At 34.5% G+C, this 20,572-nt stretch overlaps 1 protein-coding gene across 1 annotated transcript in view; it reads right to left on the bottom strand.

The window, feature by feature from the left end:
* LOC137401441 (sorbitol dehydrogenase-like) overlaps window positions 1–20,572 on the bottom strand; it is a 43,405-nt gene that overhangs the window by 13,471 nt on the left and 9,362 nt on the right. The window contains exons 4-7 of the mRNA XM_068087781.1: window positions 18,709–18,873; window positions 14,760–14,919; window positions 3,804–3,988; window positions 2,339–2,514 (exon numbers count right to left, since the gene is read on the bottom strand). Of these exons, the coding sequence (XP_067943882.1) occupies window positions 2,339–2,514; window positions 3,804–3,988; window positions 14,760–14,919; window positions 18,709–18,873 (686 nt within the window). The remainder of the gene's footprint in view (window positions 1–2,338; window positions 2,515–3,803; window positions 3,989–14,759; window positions 14,920–18,708; window positions 18,874–20,572) is intronic.

The following is a 20,572-nucleotide window of genomic DNA, read 5'->3' as shown; positions in this document are numbered from 1 at the left end:
GGTATTCCAACTGATGTCAAAAGCAGTGAAAGTAAAGGGAATTACGATTATATTTTCCTAACAATTCCTACAAGATTATTACAATATTTAATTATAAGAATAATTATTCAAATTTTCAAGATCGAAGTATAATTATAGTGACCAATGATGCGCAATATGTTACTGTTATTATTTTTCTAAAGATTTTGTTGATGATACTACGGCTGTGCCCAATATCGCGGTACTACCAAGCCATTTTTAATATCTGCAAAATTAAGTAATACATTTTCTTAAAAATATACAGCTATTTCAAGGACAACCAGCTAAAATCTGTTTAGATTTTTAAATTCAGCATAATTTTTTAGATATAAATAAATAAATCTAGGTAAATATCACAACCTCTTGATATTGGTTGCTATGACGTTTTGAAATGTAAACAAAATTGTGCATTGGTTTTTGTTTCTTTAACACCAGTTTCTCAGAACTATGTTTTCGCACTATTGGTAAACGTGCATTCAGTTTATTGACCATAAAATCGGCTGTAATTATGCTAGAATCAAAATTTTTTTGCAAATTGAGAATTTTCTCCTTCTGCAAATGTAGATGATTCCAAATCTTACAATCCCGACTTAACCATGGTTTCTGTGATCATGACCCATATATACTAAAGACAATGCACCCCCCGGGTTATGACGTCTCTGTAATACGGTTTTTCCACTTTTCGATGTTTTTTTTCGCTCCCGCCATCTGACATTTTTTCGCCATATGATATCAATAAAAATTCCCTTCAAAGTTCAAATTTTGGCAGTCGGTGTGCTGAATAGATTGGACCGATGAAGCTACTAATATGCTATTCGCTGAAATCCATTCAACAAAGCATGAACGAGATATGATGCTCACTCTCTCTCAGTTCAGCATTCTTTGCGTTATGTAAATGCTTGATATTGTGTGAATGAGCTTAAATTAGTGAAAAGTAAGCAGAAGTGAAAGTTTATCGTACATTTCAACTTTTGATATAATATTCATGATAAACTTTAATTCATTATAGGTAAAAAATTACAAAACTACATAAATAATTTTATTTCGTTAGCCATTGGTCTTGAGATCGATAACGACATTGAACGAAGAAGTAGGAAAATGATTACCATTGCAACGAGGCAACTGTTAACAATGGGTTAACTATAAGTTGACTATAGTTACAAGGTGAAAATGAAACAATGTCGTATGGCAGGGGTGCAGTGTATATACTGTATATACTATATATCTTATAGCTATGAATGTATGTCTGTCTGTCGACGTTCACGGCGTCCATCAGTCATCTGTCCAGTTATAGCAATCTAGTTTAGTAACAAAAAATTCCCTTTGTAGTGAATTTCAACTCCCGTCAATCAAATCGCAAGCTTACTAACAATCGTCTGTAATCACAAGGCTATGCCGACCTTAGCGTTCGCATCACAATTACCTTATACTGTATATCCTTTGTACATCCTAAATGTGCACTTATTGTTATTAATATTACCTTTGGCATTTGTTTTTGAAATTTTTAACAGCCAACTTTTTAACCACCACCTATTTTTTCATTTGTAATTTTCAAATGTACCGTTTGAAACCCAAATGTGCCGTTACATTCCTTGTTCCGGTTGTTCCTCAGATTCGATTTCTAAATCTGTAAAGACTAAGTAATTTTCACACGGGCAATTCTATTATCTCGAGTAGGAATAACCTCTACATTCTCTTTCTGTTCGGTCAGACAAAGTACCAGACAAAGTTAGTCCGATATCTCATTTTTGCGTTTGTACCAGTAACAAGTGGTACGGTATCATGGTATTCAAAGTTTTGATAGATAACTTCTGCTGCAACGGTAACCTTCTTTATTCACACACTTCTATGCACTCATCATTATTATTTATTCACAATATTCATGATTTTTATTTTGTTTTCTCATTTCATATTAATTGTATCACCAAATAATTTTTCATCGTAATCTTAGTCAAACAGACTTTTTGTAGCCATTACTCGCTAATTATTTCACATTTACAGAACTTTACAGTGGTTATATTTTCTTTCTTAATTTATTTGAACTGCACAAAACTCTTTTTTAAGATAATAAATTTGAAAGTTGGAATGGTGACTGTTGTTATAGGTTGTTAATGGTAACTGTTGTTATAGGTTGTTAATGGTAACTGTTGTTATAGGTTGTTAATGGTAACTGTTGTTATAAAACGGTTGAATAAAACAAAAATGCCTGTGCAAAAACTTTTAATTGCCTGGGCTACGTCAGACATTTACCTAATGTAATTCTATAAAGTAAACAAATATAGATACCATAAATAGTAAATTGACATAGGAAACAACTGACATAGATAGCGAGTTGTATGGCACTCTCTGCTCCACTGCAGTCAAGGCTGATTTCCGGTTGACCTCCCAATGCTGCAGTAGCCCTGCGAGCCATTTCCTGTGCATCCTTTGTGTCACTTAATATGATGTGGTCGGCTCCAACTTTCTTAGCAAAGTCCAACCGTGACTGAGATATGTCTGTACAAACAGAGATGGTGGAGAGACAAGATGGTGGATAGACCAGATGGTGTAGAGACAAGATGGTGGATAGACCAGATGGTGGATAGACAAGATGGTGGATGGACAACATGGTGTAGAGACAAGATGGTGGATAGACAAGATGGTGGATAGACAAGATGATGGATGGACAAGGTGGTAGATAGACAAGATGATGTAGAGACAAGATGGTGAATGGACAAGATGGTGGATAGACAAGATGGTTGATGGACAAGATGGTGGATGGACAAGATGGTGTAGAGACAAGATGGTGAATGGACAAGATGGTGGATAGACAAGATGGTTGATGGACAAGATGGTGGATGGACAAGATGGTAGATAGACAAGATGGTGTAGAGACAAGATGGTGAATGGACAAGATGGTGGATAGACAAGATGGTTGATGGACAAGATGGTGGATGGACAAGATGGTGGATGGACAACATGGTGAAGAGACAAGATGGTGTAGAGACAAGATGGTGGATGGACAAGATGGTGGATAGACAAGATGGTTGATGGACAAGATGGTGGATGGACAAGATGGTGGATAGACAAGATGGTGGATAAACAAGATGGTGGACAGACAAGATGGTGGATAGACAAGATGTTGGATAGGCAAAATGGTGTATAGACAAGATGGTGGCTGGACAAGATGGTGGATGGACAAGATGGAGGATAGACAAAATAGTGGATAGACAAGATGGTGGATAGACAAAATGGTGAACAGACAAGATGATGGATGAATAAGATGGTGGATGGACAACATGGTGGATAGACAAGGTAGTGTATAGACAAGATGGTGGATAGACAAGATGGTGGATAGACAAGATAGTGTATAGACAAGATGGTGGATAGACAAGATGGTGGACAGACAAGATGGTGGATGGACATTATGGTGGGTGGACAAGATGGTGGATAGACAAGATAGTGTAAAGACAAGATGGTGGATAGACAAGATGGTGGAGAGACAAGATGGCAAATACATAAGATAGTGGATAGACAAGATGGTGGATGGGCAAGATGTTGGGTAGACAGAGCAATGGTTAGACAAGATAAAATGCAGGCTAATAGACAGACAAAATGAAGGACAGTCTACAGAGGAGACAAAGGTTAAGAAATGTGGCTCCACACCTCTAGGCATATCAATTGACTATGATCGGAGAGGGCAAGCACTGTTCAATCCTAAAAGTTTTTCGTTAATAAAGTTTTTCCATGTCTCATCAAATATTTTCAAATGACGTCCTACAAAATATTTAAAGTAACATGATTACCTGTGATGGCCACCTCGTTGGCACCATAAGCTTTGGCACTCATCATCACTAACAATCCTATTGGTCCAGCTCCACACACGAGAACTTTCTTGCCAATAGTTACCCCAGCCCGGGTGCATGCATACACAGCTACAGAAAGGGGCTCCAGCATTGCTCCTTCCTCCATCGATACATTCTCAGGTAATCTGGTTAATACACAAACTCATGTGAGATTCGAGAGGACAATTTCTAGAATGTTCCACATGGCATTCAACTACACATTCACTGACACTAAAAGAGAAAACGGCTACTTGTGAATTGAAGAAACGCCCAGACTTGACACTTTACCTTGTATAAAACTTTTTTACTTAATACGAAGCAAAAGCTATGCATAAATACTTTAAATTATCTGGAATTTACGTTATAGGAGGTATGAGTTACAGGAGCGTCTACTGTATTCTCATTCTTGAATGGTTGTTGCATGATATCTATATATAACATTTTAGTGATATTGGTGATCATCAACAAAATTATGTTTTTCATTATTTGCCAATAGAAAGAAGAAAATGAAAAGACAGAAATCAGGAATTATTGAGTGAGTTGAATAAACATGTTTTAAAAGTTGGTAATCTAATAGTATTGTGGAGGAGCCAGGATAGTGAATTGAATGTTGTAGTGACAGAAAGTTCATAAACTGAAATGTATGACAGTAGATGTAGTATGTTGGTGTCTCGGAATAGAAAACGATGTTGGTCATATGTGTGGAAGGATAATTACAAATATTCTAAACAGTATTTTTTAAATACAAAAAACAATATAAAAATATGATAAAATAACTAGTATATATAATGTTTATGTAGAATTTTGAAACTTGCAATACAAATGTGAAGATGAACATAACCTTGGATAAGTCGATATGTTCGAAGATTTTGTGATGCGATTTTATAAAAGTGCGGGAACTAAAATACATGATCGGTGGAATACGAGTCTTAACATAATTTTCTGTAAGAGGAATATCATTTTTCGCTGTGAGTATGATGAAGAATGTGGTTTTGGTTGGGAAATTATGCAATTAGTCAAAAGTCAAAACATTTAGTCAAAAACAATGATTATGACATAATAATATATAATACAAATGCAGGCTATATGAGGCTGACAAACAAGCAATCGACAGAATTTATGCAATTTCAAAACAAGTAAAACACCATTAGCAAAAAATGTTTTATTCTAAAATAAATTAATCACTTTTAGAAAAGCTAAAAACAAATGTTGTTTTGAAGATTTGAAAAATGTATAGATTATGTATGTAACCAAGGTAACAAGAATGCACAGGTTATATGGGTCGCGGTCACAGAAGACATTGTTAAGTCGCAAATCACGAAGTTGAGTTATCTGACTTTGAAGTTGCACTAACTGAATTTATAATATTGATAACGATTTTTGTAACACGTGCATCTGGACCAATCAAAAAATGATCTTTCTGAATCTGAAGTCAGTTTAGCCAATAGAAGTCTTTAACCCTCGGAAAAACCCCCTTAAAACCGTTGCTATGCTAAACAGGAAGTACTGAAAAATGGTGTCCGATAAATATAATCGTTACTTTTTTTGCCGATTTTAAAGATAACTTTGACATTTTGGACACTTATAATGAGTACTTTGGTAATCCAACTGATGTCAAAAGCAGTGAAAGTAAAGGGAATCACGATGATATTTTCCTAACGATTCTTACAAAATTATTACAATATTTAATTGTAAGAATAATTATTCGATTTTATAAGATTGTTATCAGATTTAATTTTAAAAACCATTATTCGAATTTACAAGATCGAAGTATATAGTGACCGATGGTGTGCAATATGTTAGCGTTGTTATTTTTCTAAAGATTTTGTTGATGATTTTGCTGTGCCCAATATCGCGATACTGCCAAGCTGTTTTTAATATTTGCAAAATTAAGTAATACATTTTCTGATAAATATAAAGCTATTTTTATGACAACGAGCTAAAATCTGTTTAGATTTTTAAATTCAGCATACTTTTTTGAATATAAATACAGAAATCTAGATAAACATCACAACTTCTTGATATTTGTTGCTATGAGGTTTTAAAATTAAAACAAAATTGTGCATTGGTTTTCGTTTCTCAAACTTTAACGCCAGTTTTCTCGGAACTATGTTTTCGCACTAATGGTAAACGTGCATTCAGTTTTTTTACCATAAAACCTGCTGTAATTAAGCTAGAATCAAAATGTTTATTGCAAAATAACTGTGAGAAATTTCTCCTTCTGTTAGTGTAGATAACTCTAAATCTTATAACCCCGACTTAACCACGGTTTCTGTGATCATGACACATATGCTAAGAATTCTACATAAACTAGTGATGTCATAGAATATTCTGCCATTACATATCTGTGTACAAGCAGTTTCTGTTAACACTGACAATACTGAAGTTAATACACCATTTTAGCAATCCTATTTGCTGCATATTTACTTCTTATTTGCTGCCGTATTCCCGCTGCTTAAGCTAACTGTAAGTATTACCAACTTGTTTTTTAAATAAACTGTTGGAAATATTTCGAGTAACAAACTCCTCATTTTGTTAATAATGATGCTGACAAAAAGAAACAATAAATATGACTCGATTGATCTTCCCTGATCTTGATAACCAATGTGATTATGTTATTTTTATATTGCAGAGGAATATGTCTGGAATGACAAGCGGACGCGAGTGTTGCACTGACCCATATTGTGAGTGCTGTAATCTCAAATTCAGAAGACATTTTGATGGCACCAAGTGTGAGTGCTATTTACTTCATTGGTGCTACTCATAGCTTCCTGCTAACTGGATTATATAGTTCATGCTTGGCAGCTCATTAACGGTGTTAACCCTTTCGCGGACGAATTTTCAAAACTAAATCAGACTCCCATGGGCGAATTAATTTTCGAAAAAGTCAATTTTTTTTAAAAGGTTCATACACTTTTCTGTGTGCTACTATGTGCATATATCTATGTTTAAAGGTGCATATGTATACATGTATATGTCCATAGGCATATATATATATTATAAACAAATAAAAATGTATAACATAAAATATATGCTTTTCATAATAATTGTCTATTTACGAATGATATTTTCGAAAGCATTCTCCTTTACAAAGGCCCACATCACATCATTGCACCATGTTCTTATTCTTGTAACAAAGAGCTCCCACAAAAATGTACTTCCTGGATTGACAGGCTAAAAAAACTTTTCAAAATGCCGTACTGCTTGAGCATCTACTGGAGTAAATGCTGGGCCTGTCACTGCTATAAACTGCTGAATTGTAGGCGATTTATCTCTGTTTATGTTGGTTATATTCTTCCAGGCACTGGCATCACTCCTACTCACACCCTCATCATTACTGCTACCAGCCTTTTCATCACTGTCACTTCCAGATATGAAGTCATTCCAATCACAATTCAAACCTGATTCACTGTCATCTCTTGCTACTAAATCTAAAAAGTCACTGTCAGCTCTGAATCTCTTAGTAATTTCGGTACTAGTACTTGCTTTATTAGAATAATCTCGGGAGGTTCTTTTAGAAGTCGCCATGACGGTACACTAAAGTCAAACTCTCAAAAAATTCGGTAAATAAAAGCAAAAACCGAAGCAAGAAAAATAAAAGTTGATAAATTATTTAGAACAATTTTCAAATTTTTTTCGAAAGTTTATTTATACATCACTGCTAAAAACGATCATTTTTTTTCAATCTTAAAGTCAATTTTTGAGGCTAACCGAAACTACTATATCGTAGCTTGCTATTGGTAAAAAAGTAAACAAAAAACGGCATTTAGCTAACCAGAAACTGCAATAATAAAATACGTTACCGAAACGACAAAAACGTCGCACTGCCCGCGAAAGGGTTAAAATGAGACTTATTCAGTTTAGATAACAAACTATTATTTTTTAGCTAAAACTAAAATACAAGCCGCATATCATACTCTTTAAGAAACAATTTATAGAGTTTTAATAATTTTCATTTTGACTAACTTTCTATATGATAGAATAATCTTCTAGTAGTGATCTTATAACGTAGATAGATCAGAGCCTAATAAATTTGAATAAGTTTCCGTCTGACTCAGTGATCTCAGTTCTCCGACCAATGTTTTCTTTTCTTGAAAATTAAATCTTAATAGCTATTGAATTAAATATTTTTATTAAATACTTCATTTTAAAGTACTTAATTTTATTCTAGGATTTCTTTTCATAGCCCTGGCTACAGTTTACCTGTTATCAACCTCTCCATCCACTGCTTTTATAAATTTAATTCAAGATTTACAATAAAATAACTTATTCATAACGAAATAGAAAGTAGCCAAAAGCTTCCATTACGTGTTACACTGAATATTATTCACCTGAAACCATGTACAGCAGCGCTGATACACTACCATCTTTTTCTTGATAGGCTACCTCGAAGAAATCACTTCTGAAACTACATCCAACCCTTTCAACTCTCCTTCTTCATCAACCCCTCCATGTTCATCGTCTAATCCACCACCAGAAGCAGGGCCCAGTCCAATGACGATATATCGCAAATACGCTAACAACAACAGTTTCCGACCATACATACTTCCAAGACGACACGCCAACTTACTCGACAATTGCACCAATACGAGACATGGACGACTTGACTTGTGGAGTGAAGGAACGCAGACGGACTTTACTAAAACGACTGAGAAATACACCCAGACTATGACAACAATGACAGACCATCAAACTATGACTGACGTAGGGACATTAGACAAACCAACTTTTACGGACTGGGCTCTGCCAATACTTCATTTTTGTTATACTTCTTTTATTTCATCGTTGTTATAACAAATACATTTATTCTCCACCCCACACTAACTTAAGTGTTATTGTTTCTAACCTTTTTTCATTAAAGACTTCATTGATTCAGTGCAAACTACTCACCACATTCTTTCAAAATCAAACACAAAATGAAACTTGACAAATGGTTTGCCAGCGATTGATCAAAAATATTTGAACTGAGCGAATCCCTTAAAAATACAGTTTAACTCGCAAAAATAAAAGCAATTTTTGGTGTAAAATCTAGTTAATAAAAAGAGTGAATGCATCAACAGTAGCAGTAATAATAGGAGGTCAGTCGGTGACCGATTAGGTGTCACCAATCACAAGTGTGTTTTTCAAAATTGACCAATCAGACTCGACTAGCTTCTTGCCTCTAATTTTGTGTCGAGCTCTGTGATAGGCTGAAATATTGAAATTTGCCTGTTTTGATATGTGAGCATCTTATGTGAAGATTTATTTTTGTTTTCTGATTGGTCAATTTTGTAAAGTGACACTACTTTCGCTTCATGCCCTTTGGCTCAACACTAAAACAAAAAATCTTTTCATTTTGTAACTATTCTGATTTCTGAATGGTTATTTTGCCGTCCTATTGATCTGGATTCTCTGGAGTAGAAAAAAAATCCAAATATTTGGAAAATAGAAAACTGTAGTAAAGTGATGCAGTAGGGTAAATTTTGTTATATGACATATCTGATTATACCTGCGTTATATTTGATAACAACCGCGTACAGATAGACAAAGGACTGTCACAGTTATAAAAGTTGCAGCAACATTGCAATTACAAAGTTGCAACGCTATTGCAATAATAACTGATTGTCACAGTTATAACAACTGAAAATTCTAGAGATGGGATAATCACTATTACAAGCCAATTCCCAGATTTCAAGCCACAACTAGAACATTAAGAACTTTATTGAGAAAACGTTAGATAATAAATGTAAATTGCCTAATCCATGCTGAGATCTTTTCAAACTCAACCCATTGGCAATACAAAAAGGAAAAACTAGAAGGTTTTTTAATTTCTAAGCTGTACCGTAACCGCAGTATTATTAGTTTGCATCCGACAGCTTTTCTCCTTTTCTGTTATATTTCACTGGTTTATATAGACTATGGTTCCAATAAGTTGAAGGGAAACGAACATCCATTAACAACGATTTGTTTATTCTTTCTAGAGAGTAAAGTCTATTCTGCAAAGTAAAACTAATAACAAATATTTTATAATTATATCTACAATAAAGCAAAACAAAGATATTTTCACTAAAAGAAAAAAGTAGTGTCTATCTGTTCGATTTCTATCTGTATCAAGGTTTGGATGAAAGATAACTTTTGATGATGCTCCAACTCATGGTTCACAAGTCGGTAAACTAATGATGAAACATTCGCGGCAATCGATCCCGTTTTAGTATCTATGAACAACTGCCCAGCTAATTACAGTAAAACTTCTAATTGAAGGCCACCTCTATTTGAACGCCATTTTTGTTTGACCACTAATGTGAGAGAAAGGTTGAAAAAGAGAGCGCCACCCATAATATTATCTCCTCCGTTATCTCCACCGGAAACGGTCGTGTAGTTATCTAGAGTGATAACTACACTAACATTTCCGGTGCCAACAAGGAGCGTTTAGGCCACGCCCCTTTTTTGTGCTAGTCAGTCGTAGTGATTGACTAGATCAATAACATCAGCCATGAGAAGGGTTAAACAAGGATCTTGAATTTCCAGTTAAGATAGTAATTAATGCTCATATTAAAGAAATGATGATCCAATGACCAAACAAGAGCGAAGCGATTGATTGGGAGATTTATGATAAATGCACATGTGCACACAACTCCCGAAAAACTATCCGCTAACGGCCGTCACCAAACCCTTGCAACGAAGTCCTATCAACAAATTTAACTATTTTTCAGTAAAGTCGTTTAAGTGTAATAATGATACAAAACGCATATAAACCTATTTAAATATGTTACCAAGCCTTTGAAAGGTTACCACAAATTCCTAAAACTAACCCATCTGATCGGATCATACACAAATAGACATGAATTTGGACGAAAATCGCCACAAAACGCCTGAAAAGCTCGGTTTAATAAAAGTTAAGACCGGAAATTGAAACGCCGAGCGACAGAGAATAGAACGATAAAGTCTTGCGCATAACGTGCAGTTTTCACCAGTCTATAGCATTGTCGAATTACCGAAGGTTTCGTCAATTAACATAGGAGTACAGAAATCGTTTCATTTTTGCCGATTTCAATTTTTTCATTTTCATTTGCCGACACATTTGAGTACTTTCGTATTCTAACTGATGTCCAACGCAGTGTAAGTAAAGGAAATGACGATGATATTTTTTTAACGGTTCTTATGAGATTATTACAATAATTAATTATAAGTTTGGATGACTACAGAACAATGACTACATAGTACAGATTTTCTAAAAATCTAACGCAGTGTAATTAAAGGGAATGACGATGATATTTTTTCTAACGGTTCTAATGAGATTATTACAATAATTAATTATAAGTTTGGATGACTACAGAACGATGACTGCGTAGTACAGATTTTCTGAAAATCTATATAAATATCACAACTTTGTGATATTGTTAGCTATGACGTTTTGAAATGTAAACAAAATTGTGCATTGGTTTTATATTATTACTATATTAATAATATTGGTTATTCTAATAATATCAGTGCATTTTACTTCTAATATTGGCCAATATTACATTTCTCTTTTTGCAGGAGGAGAGATATAAACATATAATCTTTTCCTTTCATTATTGCTATTTGTTGTATATAATAACACCCACACCCATTACATTACAGCTACCATTGCAGTTATCCTATTTGACTGCTAATATTGCATTTCTCAACCATCAGTACCCTTTCTTTTTTCCAATATCACTTTGGTCGTGGGCTGTATGACAGTGGAATTTCTAGTTATAGTTTATTACTCTAATATATGCTTATTATTTAAAGCAATTCAATACCTACCAGGGATCGCTAAACATATTATGGAAATGTTTACTCTTCCATATCCATTTCCATAAACAAATACAGTCAAACATGGATAACTCGAACTTCACGGGACCGAGCAAAAGTGTTTGCGTTATCAAAGCGTTCAAGTTGTCAGAGCACTGTCACAAGTGCTTGTATTTAACAGAAGATACATGTACATATACAAACTATGTATAACGCAAAATCATAGATTGCTTTTTGCAAGTTATAGAGCCTCTCATGTAAAGTTTCAAAGTTATTTATCAGGAAATTTAGATATTTTTCTGTCACTTGTTTGTTGTTTTAGGTGATGTAATGCCATGAGGTTTTCAGATTAAAATGGGCAAAACTTGATCGCCATTAAAACACTCAGAGAATAAGACCCATCTTTTTTCTTCTGAGCCTTTAAACAGAGATCAACCTTGCCAATTTTAATCTTAACACATCCTGGCAGTCACATCACCTGAAACTACACACAAATCTCAGCTGATAGAAAAATATCTAAGTTTTCGAATAATTTTTAAAACTTCACGAGTAAACATTTATGACCAATCCAAAATCGCATGCTTCACATCTGATCAGTTGTTTCATTTAAAAAATCTATCGAGTGTAGTTTGTAAAAAGGTCTTTTATCCTTATATATTCGCATATAATCACTCTTACAATTTGCATTTTGCATGTTGTGTCGATCTTTATTAAATTTTTATCGCTAATACTTTGTTACATTTTTGGCCGACGTGTTAGCGACCCCATTAATCAGGTTTTATACGATTTCCTAATCGGTTCCATCATACGGTACGGGGGAAATGTATGTACACAATATACATATAAGGAGCGCTTTACTCGCTAGGAAGGCAGAGTAGTCGTAGCTCCGCGACTAATGCAAATTCCTTCGGATTGAAACAAACCAAAATTTGTTTTAATCCGAAGGAATTTACATAAATATCAACCAAAATTTGTTCCTTCGGCAAAAAAACCGTTCGAGTTATCTCAAGCAATTTATCATTGCGTATGAACGGACCAAAAAATCCGTTCGAGTTAACAATGTGTTCGAAATATCCGTGGCCGAGTTATCCATGTTTGACTGTATTTCCATAAGTTTAGGGAAATGGATATGGAAATTATATTTTAGTAATATGGAAATGGTATGGAAATGGAAATAGTATAGAAATGAATTATGGAAATGTTATGGAAATGTAAATAATATGGAAATGAAGTAAGGAAATGTTATGGAAATGGAAATAATGTGGAAATGAATTATGGAAATGCTATGGAAATGAAGTAAAAAAAATGCTATGGAAAGGGAAATAATATGGAAATGTTATGGAAATAATATGGAAATAGATTATGGGAAAGTTTTGGAAATGGAAATAATATAGAAATGAATTATGGAAATGTTATGGAAATGGAAATAATATGGAAATGAATTATGGAAATGTTATGGAAATGGAAGTCGTATGGAAATGTTATGGAAATAATTTGGAATTGAAGTAGGGAAATGTTATGGAAACGGAAATAATATGGACATGAATTATGGAAATGGAAATAATATGGAAATGCATTATGGAAATGCTATGGAAATGGAAATAATATAGAAATGAATTATGGAAATGGAGATTGTGACATACGCGTAATCCCTGATACCTACATGCCTTGCAGAGGCCTGAGAATAAATAGTGTTAAGTGAGTTAATGCAATCAGTTACTCATAGATAAGATAGATAGTCATACTGGGGTTGCATTACATTAGTGTGATGGGAAGCTAATCGACTGCCATCAACTATGAGCTGTACTACCCGAGTTGTCTGAGTAATAAAAAAGTCTTTGGATAGAAAATTTATTTTTATATAACATTTACCATTCTAACTTTTAAACTACATATCATGAGAAAATATTTTTAAGCAGTTCAAAAGAATTAAGAGGAATAAGAAAACAACTGTAAAGGTTTTCAAGCTTTTTTAAACAACTACAACTTTTAAATTTCATATCATGAAAGAAGTGTTTTGTTGAAATAAATTAGGAAGGAAAATGAAACTGCAAATGTGTTTAAATGTAAATGAGAAATAATTAGCAAGTAATGGCTAAATATAATCTGTTTAGCTATGATTACAATAAAAAATTATTTAATAAAGTAGTAAAAAAGTATATTTTATTTTTAAATAATCATAATTTAGTATAATCAAGTATAATTTATTTTTATTTAACATATAACAACATTTGCCACTCTAACTTTCAAACTTTTTGCTTGCTTACATCAAGCAAAGATGTCCACTAACTAGTGGACATCTTTGCTTGATGTCTGGAAATCAAGTACATAGACTAGCTTCAAGCTAGTCTATGTATTTGATTAATATGTATTGAAATCTAATATTACATGCAAGGGCTGTTTGTGAACTGTGGTGTCAATGATTCACTCTATCACCATACAATGTCAATACTTTCAGTTGATGGCAGTCGATTAGCTTCCCATCACACCAATGTAATACAACCCCAGTATGACTATCTATCTTATCTATGAGTAACCAATAATATACAGCCCCCCTGTGTGGGGGCTGTATATCATTGCAGTAACTGATTGTATTAACTCACTTACTTAACACCATCTATTCAGTGCCTTTGCAAGGCATGTAGGTATTGAATTGCTTTAAATAATAAGCATATGTTAGAGTAATAAACTATGATCAATTCTTTAATATGAGCAATAATTACTATCTTAACGGTGGAAATTCATGATCATTCTCATGGCTGATGTTATTGTTCTGTCAATCACTACGATTGACTAGCACAAAAAAGGGGCTTGGCCTAGACGCTCTTTGTTGGCACCGGAAACGCTCGTGTTGTTGAAGGCACAGTTATCACTCAAGGGGGAGATAACTCTATGGCGCCACCTTCTATTTGAAACCCACCTCCAATTGACGGCCTCTATACTTTAAACACCAAATCCATTCAAACATTGGCATATGCTCCAACAACTGGACCACAGTTGCTCCACAGGCTATAGATAATTCAAGAATGAGCACCTCAAATCATCTTTTATAAAATTATAATAATATCTAAATAAATAATGAAAGTATTATGGATGCCAGCTCTAAGCATTTGAGGTATTTGATGGGATAGCAAATTTCACTTTACCAAATTTTCTTACTTAAAGCAGAAGTCCGAGGCGAGAGTAGTAAATCTAGTCAGAGTTCCATGTACTGGAGGAGTCGCATAGAAGATGACATCAGGGCAGAGGTTGTACCGTCCCCCTTTGCAGTGCTCACAACGGCGACAAGGAATGCCAGGCTCCATTGCCACTCTATCACCTGAGGCATAGATAACACCAATTTGCTGATTTTAGAAAACATTCTCATGCCTTGAGATACAGACCAACTACTGTAACACCTTAAGATACAGACCAACTACTGTAACACCTTGAGATACAGACCAACTACTGTAACACCTTGAGATACAGACCAACTACTGTAATGCCTTAAGATAACAGACCAACTACTGTAACACCTTAAGATACAGACCAACTACTGTAACACCTTGAGATACAGACCAACTACTGTAACACCTTGAGATAAAGACCAACTACTGTAACACCTAAGATACAGACCAACTACTGTAACACCTTGAGATACAGACCAACTACTGTAATGCCTTGAGATAACAGACGAACTACTGTAACACCTTAAGATACAGACCAACTACTGTAACACCTCGAGATACAGACCAACTACTGTAACACCTTGAGATAACAGACCAACTACTGTAACACCTTAAGATACAGACCAACTACTGTAATACCTTAAGATACAGACCAACTACGGTAACACCTTGAGATACAGACCAACTACTGTAACACCTTGAGATACAGACCAACTACTGCAACAACTTGAGATACAGACCAACTACTGTAACACCTTGAGATACAGACCAACCACTGTAACACCTTGAGATACAGACCAACTAGTGTAACACCTTGAGATACGAGCTTAATGCATTCCTCGACCGCATGTCTCATGAATAATAGAGAAAGAATAAGGAGTTGCTAGTTCCGGTCATTTATTTCTGGAGATATATACAAATAATGCAGAAATAATGCAACCAGAGACACCGATGCTCAATCCACGTTATTGAAATGTTACAGGGCAGCTGCAACTATAGTTTTATACAAGTATACAGCGGAGTCATGTTTCTAAATTTATTTACAATAAACAATCAACATACATGCACATCTGGCCACAATAAAATTGGCAAATGTCAACCAGTTCGTGGTTGACATTTGTTGTGTTGGTGTCAGGTCAAGGTTTATGTCATCTGCTTTAGATCATTGACGATCAACTTGCATGATTTAAAACATCACATAATAATCTTTACCACAGGCTCTATCATTCTGTCTGTCTGAAACAACGGGTGGAGGTTGAAAAAAAAATTGTAATGTGTGGGTTTTGAACCTGCATCTTTTGGCTTGGTGGACTGACAGACTAACTATTGCGCCAAGCAACAACCCAAGCATTTCTGAATAATTACACAGGTTCCATTAATAAGAAATGCTAATGTCTACAGTTCTACGTCTATGCTGAAGGTCTATAATTATAACATCTGATGATCTTTCACATCAGATTAGACTGCCACGGTACTAGTGTATATATATATATAATTTACCAGCCAAATGCTCGGCATTACACGAGTTATAAAATAACTACCTGATGAATTTGAGTAACTTACCTCAGAAGTAACTCAGCCCTAGTAGCTAGACTAACTAACTAGGTAGTATGCATCCTTACTAAAACAATAGCCTTGTTTTAAGCCAGTTTAACAATCGTTACGTTATGCGCAACGATTAACTGTGCTAATTAATAACCCAAAAAACCATACTAATTGACTCGATTACATCAATAGCAATTAATTTGTTTCTTGTTTCTGTTCATATCGAAGTGTGTTTTCCAACTGCAAGTCTTTACGATTTTTTTGTAAAACTTTGAATACCTCACCAAAGCAAGAATTTGTAACTGTAACAGGCTGATAGTGGTTCCTTTTTTAAACGATACTTCGATGCATGTAAAAAAAATTTGCATTGACGATTGAATCTGTGTTACTATGAATTTTGAGGCCAAAATTTTGAGGCTACTTTGATTACTCGCAGTTTCTCTTTATTTGCATTGTAGTTTCTATTTCAAATGGCAGAAAAATTTTTGCTCTGCTAAAAAATAGTTTGAACACTAATACAGTAGATGCTCCTGTTCCAGCAATAATCCGTTCCAGGACTGTTTACGTTGTAGGGAATTCACGCTGTAAGATCACTAACATACATGTAAATTGCCTCATCCATTCCAAAAGTTTTTCCAAACTTTACCTTTTTGGCCATGCAAAAAGGTAAAACTCTACTTAATTCTCTCAAATTGTGTGCGTTACCGTAACTGCAGAACTATTGGTCTGCATTAACAACTTTTAATGATCTCACTGGTTTTATAAACCAGGATTGTAGTACAACAAGTTGGTAGGGACTGCAACAAGTTGGTAGGGACTGCACATTTTCGACGTTCATGAACAACGATTTGCTTATTCTTATAAACAGCAGTCTATTCTGCAAAATAAAGCTAATAACAAATATTTTGATTAATACTTTTTACTATAAAAAGCTGTTCGTCGTCTATCCAAGAGTCATGGTTAGGATAAGGATACTTTTCGACGACACTCCAACTCGTGGCATTAGGAATGGTAGACCGATGCTGTAACACCGGCACCAACCGATCGCCTTTGTATATATAAACAATTGCGCATCTAACCTATTCACCTTTTAGTCGACACATTTAACGATCCATTGCGACAGACTAGGGTGTCCCGTAAGTTATGTTTAATTGATATACAACGATAAACACACAGCGCTTTGTCTTCTGCAAGTGCTGGGAAATAAACTAACGTTCAAATCGATTTTGATAACTCGCCAAACTTGACACTTTACGTTATATGGAAAATTTTACGTAGTTGAAAAAAATTCACATAAAATCTTTACATTATCTGGAATTTATGTTAAAACTAATGTAATTAGTTTCTAGCACTTTCAGCTGTCAGTTTCAAGATTACTGTATCAACTAGAACCACATATACACTCTGTACATTTAGACTCTGTACATATACACTCTGTACATTTAGACTCTGTGCATATACACTCTGTACATTTAGACTCTGTACATATACACTCTGTACATTTAGACTCTGTACATATACACTCTGTACATTTAGACTCTGTACATATACACTCTGTACATTTAGACTCTGTACATATACACTCTGTACATTTACACTCTGTACATTTAGACTCTGTACATATACACTCTGTACATTTAGACTCTGTACATACCATACCATACCATATATGTCAGTTTCAAGGATCTGTATCAACTAGATCAGCTGTGCAGAAGGCGGGTTGAGGTCAGAAGACACTGGAGGGTATTGAACAGCCAGAAGAATATTAAATGGTTCCAAACGGAAGCAACAATCAGAACGTAACTGGCCGGGCAAATGGTGTTAACATGTTTGTATAAAAAATTTTCATTTTGGTTTTAAAATGCTAACTTTTGTTTTCTGCATGTATTATAATTAAAGTTTTTATGTCACTCATTCTCGAATATATATTTGTAGCATTTGCTCGATTATTACTATATAACTTATAAATTTGCAGATTTATAGCAAGTCATTTGATAACATCGGAAGTATGAACTCGGCTTACGATGGATCGACACTCGTAACTGCTCTTCTCATGCTCTTAAAGTCAGTGGCTCCAAACTGTAGCAAACATATCAATGAGTGCTGTTTGAGCATTGTTTATGTTTATGAAACCTTGTTAAATATAGTTATAACATGAAAATATATCTTCAAATTCAGAATGAAATAAAAAACGAGCAGAAATTTGCTTGGAATTTTCCATTTATATCAAATTGCTCATTATAGGCCATTCGTATATCAATTGATGTATCACTGGACTAATTTCCTAGACTGCAATGTTTGGAGAAAGTTTAGACATTCCATGTTTGAAATTATGATTACTGTGTCAATAGCTTGCCCAAGCTTTGTAGTGTCGAGGTTTGACTGTGCCAACATACCAACTTGAAGGTTTGTCACACCGGGACCAAGTTTGCTGACGATGCCTGACGATTCATGCCCGAGTACCATTGGCTCCTTGACTACAAAGTCTCCGATATATCCCTTCGTATAGTAGGAGACATCAGAGCCACAGATGCCAGTAGAGTGTACCGCTATCTGCACTTCTGTAAACAAAAAGCTGTAACTAATGGAATTAATTAATAATGGAATTAATAAATGTTTTACTGAGGATTTAAATTGTCTAGAGGGGAAACAGTGTAATGCTCTTTAAAGAATAGAGAAAGTATGATATTATGATGCTTTATTATGTATCTTGAGGTGTTGAATGATGTTGTAAAAGAAGAATCAAGGAGATTGACCAACCAGAAGCTGAGATATAGCCAGCCAAACACAGGTCTACCAAAAGACATAAGTGTTTTGGTAATCCTCATATTAGCATCAATATATGACATACGAAATCGACTTGTGTGTCATTGGTCAATTAAGCCAACTAATGCGCGCTCCTATAACAATCACGGCATTTTAATTGGTTTAATCCCTGTAAGTATAGAACAATCAAATTGGGCCTCACAATCATTGCTCTGAGAATTCCGAACCAGTCCCTCTGACGTGTGGATTAGTTTTAGCATGAAATAATTACACGCATCTATAATTACACGCATCTATTATTACACGCATCTATTATTACACGCATCTATTATTACACGCATCTATAATTACACGCATCTATTATTACACGCATCTATTATTACACGCATCTATTATTACACGCATCTATTATTACACGCATCTATTATTACACGCATCTATTATTACACGCATCTATTATTACACGCATCTATTATTACACGCATCTATTATTACACGCATCTATTATTACACGCATCTATTATTACACGCATCTATAATTACACGCATCTATTATTACACGCATCTATTATTACACGCATCTATTATTACACGCATCTATTATTACACGCATCTATTATTACACGCATCTATAATTACACGCATCTATTATTACACGCATCTATTATTACACGCATCTATTATTACACGCATCTATTATTACACGCATCTATTATTACACGCATCTATTATTACACGCATCTATTATTACACGCATCTATTATTACACGCATCTATTATTACACGCATCTATTATTACACGCATCTATTATTACACGCATCTATTATTACACGCATCTATTATTACACGCATCTATTATTACACGCATCTATTATTACACGCATCTATTATTACACGCATCTATTATTACACGCATCTATTATTACACGCATCTATTATTACACGCATCTATTATTACACGCATCTATTATTACACGCATCTATTATTTTTTGCAAAACTTGCAAATTTTTAATAGCTTTCATCCAAAAGTATCAGCATTTTTCTAGCATTTGCCATTTGCCATTTGCGATTGCTTTGTATGTTTAATAGAAACACACAAAGCTAGAAAATGTCTTCTCATCAGCAACAAGAGCTTTACACTCTAAAGTGTTTTTCTATTCATAAAAACACCATCTATCAGATGATCAGATGCAATCATGATGTTTCTCCAAGACATAACTTCATTGAGAGAGAGAAATATGAACTATTCACTTTGATTTTTATGTTTTCTATTGAGCTCTACAAGCTGAAAGCATCAAAATGATATAAAGTTTAAAAGGAATTGTGATATTCTGAGTGATATCAATTGAAACTCTGTAATACCGTCTAGGATTAGGGAACCTGCTTGTGTATCCAATATTGAGCTCTAACGAGTTATAAAACTCTGTACAGCAACATTCCAACTCCACTTGCTACAGGAAATAACTCTTCTTCCCTGTCTGTTCATATATGC

Source organism: Watersipora subatra, chromosome 8 (assembly GCF_963576615.1).
Source record: "Watersipora subatra chromosome 8, tzWatSuba1.1, whole genome shotgun sequence".
NCBI lineage: Eukaryota > Metazoa > Bryozoa > Gymnolaemata > Cheilostomatida > Watersiporidae > Watersipora > Watersipora subatra.
The sequence above is the reverse complement of the archived record's forward strand: the minus strand, read 5'-3'. Positions and strand labels throughout refer to the sequence as shown.